The following is a 7,968-nucleotide window of genomic DNA, read 5'->3' as shown; positions in this document are numbered from 1 at the left end:
GCTGCGGACACCGGCCGGGAATTTCCCTTCCGGAGGCACCGCGCAGTAAGGCGCCTCCCCATTGGCTGTCTGAGACCACGTGATGTTCGGGCCCTGCGCATGCGCAGAGGGATCCGCTGCTTACGGCCACGTGGGCAGCCCCCAGTAGGAACATGGAGAGGAATCAGAGCTGCTAATTAAAGGGGGAAATTAAAATGAGTGATGGATCGTTGAGGACAAACGCGTGGGAAGCGGGACGCAAGATGGCCACACGCCTCTCCCGCGGTTTCCCCCTGTCCTACGCTGGAAGGGGGGCCGGGGCGGTAACGACTCTCATCCTGAAATCAGAAGTTTTTAAGGGTTTCTTCCTTGTCGTTGAAGCTCTACATGCAGTGAGATAAGATAGGATAGGATGTTTCAGTTGGGAGAGACCCCCAACGATCACCCTGACCGCTTCAGGGCTGACCCCAGGTTAATATTATAATTGTATGGTTTATTTCCCTTCCCTTTCCAGAGAAGGGCAAAGAGTTTCCTTTCCAACTGCTTCATTCAAATCAGATTTTCACAGCTTCCACCTAATTTGTCTGGTTTTTGCAGCCCACGTGCAAGCAGGTAACTGCAGCCACCACATCTCTTCCAATAAGGACAACAGCAGCGGGGCTTTTGGTAATGAAGTCACTAACATATACAACAAACCCTTCTTCCTTGCCTTGTCACCCAGCAGAGAGGGCTTGCAGAGTCACAGCACAATGACAGAAAAGAGCTCAACTACAGGCAGTAGGCGACGTGTTTTGCCGTAGTGCCAAGAGCAGCGAGCTCTGCTGCCCTTCCTGGGACACCTCTGCACCCACCTGTGCCTCGCCTGCAGCTGGCCAGCACGCCGCAGCCAGCCTCTGGCCCTTCTTGCCAGCCAGCATTAATTAAACGCATCAGATCCCACCCCAAACTTTTGTGAATCACTGCTCTAGGTGTGTAAAGGGGGGATTTCCTGAGTCAGAAGGATGGCAGGTCACTGCAGCCATGAAGGGGTTTTGTTCCCTCCCTAGCACAGGCCCCAGTTGGAGCTTCTAATCGCTATTTGAAAGATAAAGTGGCAGAATTATTTTATGCTTCTTAAACTGTTTCTTTTAATAGGAACTGCTGCTTTACTCTACCTTGTGCTTCTGAAACAAACATTTGTGTTCCAAAAATATACAGTGTACATGTACTCTGTAGCTCCAGTAGCTATAGATACAAACATTTACAAAGGAACAAGCAGGCTGGAGTGGACTAGCTTGGAAAATCTCATACCCTTCCTTCTGGCCCTCCTAGAGCAAGACCAGCGGGGCTCACTGTGCGGTACACAGATCAGGACAAATACACAACTAAGTATCATACCCTTGGTGATTATACAAAACAATGTGGGTCAAAAAAAAATTTCCCACATTGCACAGATTTGGAGTTTCTGTTGCCTTTTCCCACCCCCTCCTTTCATCCCTACGATCTGCCCTAATATCTGCACCCTGCGTCCGCATCGACTGCAGCCTGCCTGCCTGCGTCTTCTCTACCGCCGAAGGGCTGATCCCTCACCCGGGCACTGCTCAGCTCGACACCGAAGAGGAAAATGTGGTTCCCCGAGACATCTGGTTTCATCTTGCAAGTCTTCCTCAGACTATGGGAAACTGGGTACGCTCTACAGTCCCAGCATTTTAGCGAATAGGTCGGTATGGGAATGTCATTCCTGGTATAAATGTTTGTACGGGGTGAGCCGGGAGCGCCGGGTGAGCCGGGAGCGCTGGGTGGGTGGCGTGCGCAGGGTAGCCCAGAGGAGGAGTATGGATATGAGGGTAAAATCCTGGTGGCAGAGCGCCGTGGGTCGGTTGCTGTACTGGACCTGAAATCACCAGCTGGAGCAGGCTGTGGAGAGAAATTGAGACACGTGAGGATTATTTAGAGAAGGTTTTTGTGGTGGCTCTCCCAGCCCAGAAGGGCCTGGCTCTAAGGACAACTCATAACCAACACACAGCCCTGCTAAGAGGCGAGAGGACAGCGATTCAATTATGCTCTTTACAGCTTCCAGAAGACTTTTTTTTTTTTTTTTTTTCCTTTTTCCCTTTTTTTTTCCTGTTTAAACTTGGTTGCTCTTTGCAAAGAGGCAAGAAGCAAAGTGTAGTTAAGCTTCGGGCCAGGTAAAACAAGCAGGGAGTTGGGGATGGGACAGCTCTGGGGCAGGTTCCATACTGTAATTTCATTTTCCCTTTCTGTGCATTTGTTCTAACACAAGCTGGGCAAGATCGTGTACACAGTGGGAGTCACTGAAGCCTCCTTCAGTCGAGCCCAGCTTGCAAGGGAAGAAGTAGCTAGCACTGTCTTTCACCTTTATCCTTGCGCTACACTGCGTGTGAGTGAAGGCCAACTTCCAGAAGTAAACACAAATTTTTAGAGGAGATTTTGTCTCAGCAGCCCTCAAACGTGTGTCTTGGAATAAGCATCAAAACCAGCACAGCCATAGAAAGATCTCTTACTTGTTATGCGGGAGCCTGGAGCACACAGTCCTCAAGTCATCTGAAAGAGGACAGAAGACATGACAATGAGGGTAAAGCAGAAATTGGAGCAATTTTCCTGTGCACTCTCCCTCCTAGGAAGGTCAGATTACTGAAAAAGCTCCAGTGTTCAGCAGATCCAGAATCCCACTCTCAGCACAAAAACTTCATTGGAGAGAAAATGTTTCTCCACCCCACCAGTCATTATCTCAGCTTTATTTATTTGTATATTTGAAATTTAACCTACACTGCCATATGGGAAATGCAGCTTCATTTCAAGGCAGACCAAGCCTCAGTGTAGAACGTGCAATACCAATATGCTAACAAGAAGTAAGACATAGGAAACACAAGGTACGACTCTGCCCATATGCCATTTACGATGAGAAAGGCATCAGGTCAAAGCTAGGCAAAGCTTCATACCTGGTTTGTAGTGGTTTGGAGTTTTTTTAAACAATCCTAGTGCAAAGAAGGGGTTGGTGTTTTTTTTTTTGCTGAAGTCTATCAACTGGAAATTGCACCTTTTTTACCATCTCCAAACTTCTGCTAGAGCAGAACAGCTAGAACCAAGGTATTTAACTACACATCCTGTTGCTGGAGTCCTTTCAGAAACAGCTTGAGATCACACTCCTGCCTTTGTAGACAAACACTCCCCCAAAACACTGAAACAACGGGTATTTCAGCAGCTACTCACACCAAACTGCCTTCCACTTCTACAGTAAGACAAGTGCTCAGAATGCAGGTGAACGGCTAAGAAAAACCAGCCAAAGTAAGCCATCAACTCAAAACCCTCCACTTCCCTGCCTGCTCTTATTACACCGAGAGCTACTGGATGAAAGGTCAGAAAGCAGAACATTGAGATGTGACCAGCAGCACCAGTTCAGCCAGGGCAGAGGCCGCTCTCCCCAGCCAGGGTCTGCTCTAACTGCCCTGGCTGCTGGGGAGATTTAAGCCTCCTGGTCGCACTGAAAATCACCTGTTTTCAGGAGAGGGTATTAAGAAAACATAATTTCTGGCTGACCCTGTGCTGTGGCAGTTCCCTTTTTCGTCTCTGCAGATCTTTCAGAAATAACTCGCTTTGGCAACAGGAAAGAGAGATGAAAGCCACGTTAGCGGGCTGCTTTACTGAGTTTAACTGAAATGGTATGTGTTGTAACGGGGTCTCGTTACAGGAGAGCTGAGGGTGCAGGAGTTCCGGATGAAGGGGTTTTGTTTGGTTTTCAAATTCCTCATCTAGCACACCCACCCCATGGTTTATCTGCTTCACGGTCCTCCTCCAGCAGGCAAACTCGGAGAAGTCAAACTGAAGCACAACTAAACAGTGCTTTTTAACAGCTACAAGGAAATCTCAGGGGGTAAAATTTGTCCCCGTGCTGGACGCTCAGCCATAACCCACTTGCGCACACTGCGAGGTCGAAGATCAGTTCTTCAGCTCTGCAAAGCAACGCTCCCATCGCCTGCATCAACCGTCTCTCCTTTCTCACTCTCCATCCAGTTATTTTTCCTGAACTACTTCCTGCACTATCACTTCCTAAGAGTGGCAGACTACTACTTCTGCTGTGAACACGTTGATCTTTACTCCCCTCACCCCAGAACTCCCTCTTCCAACTTCTTCACACTGGAGGAAAAGAATCCTGTGCCATGCTCTCTGCCAGCCCCACCAACAGCTCACCTCTAGTGCACAGGAGCGCTCCTGATGCCATGGCCACTTGCAAAGCCTGAGCCAGTCTGTCTAGAGCCAGTTCAATCTCTTTGGATGCATTGAGAGGATTGAGTTCATCAGATAGTCTGTTAATTTCCTCAACAAGCGGAACCACATGGTCAAAGGGGACTAGCCCCAGACGCCCGTAAAGATTTTTCTCTGTTAAATGCCCCTGAAGCATCATAAGAACCTGCAGGATACTTAGGTGCAGTTTTGAATAGAGCTGATGGCAATCTCTGTCTTCTTCTGAAGTCGAGTCCTTGGCAATTTTGCTGGGAGGATGTCCGTTTGAGAGAGAGGCTTTCTTCTTCCTCTTATAAGCCAGGGGGGCCTTCACACACCAACGGATCAGTCCAGTCAGCGGGGTGAGCTCTAAAAACCCTATGGGCAGGTTGGCTGCAATCGGAGTGTTTAGGAAGGTGATGAGGATCAAGCGGGGGTCTTCAAAGATCCAGGAAACAATCAACTCGAGCAGATCCGAAGGAGGGATGAGGTCATCTGAAGATTGGAAAGATATTATTGAGCAAGCTGAGCCTTGCACTGGAGCACAGGACAGCAGACTTTAATTAATCTCTCACACACGCCCTTCCCACACTGTCACAATCACCATTTCAAAACCTCCCCAGCTCTGCTGTTTTTTTCAAGACACCAAAGGCAGGTGCTCATTTCTCCCAGGGAAGACACAACCACATTCCTGTCAACTTCACCTTCTCCACCACCAAATGCCAACATTTATCTCCTTTCCCAGCAATGCTTATTTTATTTTCTTCTCTCCCACCTGTCACCGCTTCACTTTTTCTCTAAACTCAGTCTCCATTTATCGCTTGCCACAGGAAGTCCAATGGGCAAGGGAATAGGAAAAACTTGTTGGCACTTCTTTTTCCTCACCCCAATCATTCAACTAATTTCCTTGAAGACTTACCTGAACACGTATGTCTTTGTAGAAAAACTTCACCCCACAACACAACCATGTGACAGGGAAAGGATTTCAGATTATGTCAAGCTTCAGGTAAGAGGTGAAATGTGGTCATGAACTGAAGCTTGGCTACAGACAGGAGAAACACTGACTTTACAGTCGTCGTGCATCATCCCGCCGCAGGGTCAGGCCACTGGACCGAGCAACATACTTTGGTTGCGAGTTGTGCAAGTGTCAACAAAGGGCTCAGACCAAAATATCTCGCCAGGTCTTTTGTACCTTGAAATGACTTACAGGACAAATCACCTGGACTACAGAATTACCTAGATGCACTTGATACAGAACCAGTACTTTCCAGTTTGTAGTTTTTCTGAGACCTCAAAGTATGACAGGTAACTGCTGTTTGTGTGATTAACTCCTGTCCTCAGGACATGGTGGAGAATGTCCAGTTACAGATCTCTCTCTGAAATTCAAGCTTCCTTTTCTTGTGTTACCAATAACTTCTCAAATAAACCAAGGGATTAAAAAAAATTTACTTCCTGTAACTCATGATGTTTCTTTTCCGACATATCTTTTAATTAGTTGGATGAACTTCCAAGGGGTGGCACAAAACAGATATACTGAGGAAGAATATGCTATAAGCTCTACCAAATACTTTTTTTTTTAAAAAGTCTGCTCCTGCAGCCCTCTCTCACTAATACCGAGCTGTTTATCTGGAGAAGACTGTGCCAAACACTTCTCTTATTGATAACAAATAGTATTTGCTTTTTTGGATGATATGTGATGTTGGTGTTTAGTGTATGGTCATTCCCTACTCTACCATGAGCTCTCCATCTCTCTCACTGAGTAAAGGTAAATCAGTCTTATTTTAGACTCCTCCGTGCTTCTAGTGTCTGAGCAACAACTACCAGCTGCTCATACACACAGTTAAAGCAGTACGCTGTTGATTGCACTTTTCATCCCCGCTCAGCAGAAATCCTGCTCCAGCTTGGAAGCATTCAGAATTTGTGTTTCCTCCTTTTTCAGAAGGAATTGGTCTGACAGTCAGCCCTGAGTCTATCTGCCAGGTAGGTGACACACAACAGGAGGCCACACTGCCCAGCCCAGGCAGATCAGCTTTCACTCCCAGAGCTGCTCAGTCAATAAGGTCCCTTTGCCCTCTGCAGAGGACGTTGCCCTTTGTGTCGGGTGTCACCTGGCTGCTTCTCCAGCAGACTCTCCCTTCAGCCACTGAGACATTATTTTTATTTTCATCCCAGTGACAGACGATGCAACAGCCACACCCCTGAGCTGCTCCTGGCGGTAATTACATGGTAACAAGCATCTTCAGAATTTCAGCAGTTAATTCATTTGCAACAGTTAATTTGTGTTGCGTTATTCTGCACCTCTGACTTCGAAAGACATAGTTTGGAAACATTTACCTGAAGAGAGGTCATAGAGAGCTGTGACGGATGTAATGAACTGGCAGCAGAAGCGAGGACTGGCACTGAATATCTGCTTCAGCGTCTGGATGGACCCTGGCAGCAAGTTGCAGTAGTCATCCACCAAGGCTCGGGCCAGCCTCACACAGTACACGGCGGGGGTTCGCTGCAGGACAGCGCACAACGGAAAGCAGATTAAACCCAATCACAGAAAGTTCTACAGAGCTGACTTCAAAGTCTGTGTTGCCCAAGCACTCTGCCTGCCCACCTCACCCAGCCCCTTCGCTGTTTCAGCATTGGTGTTTCCACTTTCCCAAAATTACAGCGTGCTTCTCCCACCCTTCCCTCCCAGCACAGTCTTTCTGCTCATCCCTGCCTGGAAAGCAGGTGACTTCTGCACATCCTGCAAAGGCAGCGGGAACATAGATGCACTTCCCAAGGTCTACAGTGGGAGTCCAATGGGAAAGGAGGACATACAGCAGATCCCTAACACACTGCATCCACGGATATCAACACAGGTATTTTGTGCCTAAATCTCTAGAGAGAGATTTGCCTCTTCTGCCATGCCCAAACTTCTACATGAGGGACAGTTTATTTCCCAAACTCAGAGCCAGCTTCTTTGGACAATGTGACCAGGAACTGCCTCGGTTTTGGTCCCTGTGTTGGTCAAACCCTCCACATACATAGGGTTGGGTCAGGTGGAAAAAAAACAACCAACCAACCAACTTTCACCCACAGTAAATAAACCCAAATCTTCTTCTGCCAGTGCAGCACATACACAGATTGGAAAAGCTCTACCTTTTTTTACACCAAAGGAGCAGACGTGAGTACAGAGGTCTGGTGAATGCAGCCGCAGCAGCCAGCTGTGTTATCAGCTGAAACTGCCACAGAAGAGCAGCTGACTGCGACTGTTAGGTGACACTCTGCCTCAGTCCACCTGTACCCATCAAGGGACACTCCCTCGCTCTTCCCCTGAGACCGTCCTGCCTGCACAGCTGTACCTGCAGCCAGAAGGCAGCACATTCCAGAACAGGAACTCTGCACACAGCCACTGCCATGGAAACCAGCTTTCCTAGTAAAGCCATCCTGCTGTCATCTGCTTTGTTTCCTTGAGGGCTAAAGAGAGATGAGAAGATGATCTGCCGGACTGAATCCTTGGTTTGCTCTTGGAAATAATTACATATGATCTCAAGGAGCTGAAGTTCCTGAAGTGAATTCAATCTCTGCAAGAAAACAAAAGCAAAGCTGTAAAATATACTGGGGCTTGTGAAGAATCGAGAGCTGCTTTGGTCAAAAATGGGAACAGCAGAGGCTGAGAGCTTCCCTCAGGTATTGGAAACTCAGTCGTTACATACAGCACACATATTCGAGCTTCCTGAACCACCACTGCATTCAGCTACTTACACAGAAGAGCTGTAGATGGTATTTGAA

General features: G+C 47.7%; 1 protein-coding gene across 1 annotated transcript; it reads right to left on the bottom strand.

The window, feature by feature from the left end:
* Positions 1-1,667: 1,667 nt before the first annotated feature.
* Positions 1,668-7,760, bottom strand: LOC104467694 (chromosome unknown open reading frame, human C7orf26; the record flags this gene model as incomplete). Its single annotated transcript, XM_010081556.1, has 5 exons — positions 1,668-1,875; positions 2,484-2,523; positions 4,171-4,698; positions 6,538-6,703; positions 7,539-7,760. Coding segments are annotated over 5 exons (1,164 nt in total), but the record flags the coding sequence as incomplete, so codon positions are not given.
* Positions 7,761-7,968: the final 208 nt, after the last annotated feature.

The sequence above is a fragment of the Pterocles gutturalis genome, unplaced genomic scaffold (assembly GCF_000699245.1).
Source record: "Pterocles gutturalis isolate BGI_N339 unplaced genomic scaffold, ASM69924v1 scaffold21191, whole genome shotgun sequence".
Classification (NCBI taxonomy): Eukaryota; Metazoa; Chordata; class Aves; order Pterocliformes; family Pteroclidae; genus Pterocles; species Pterocles gutturalis.
The sequence above is the reverse complement of the archived record's forward strand: the minus strand, read 5'-3'. Positions and strand labels throughout refer to the sequence as shown.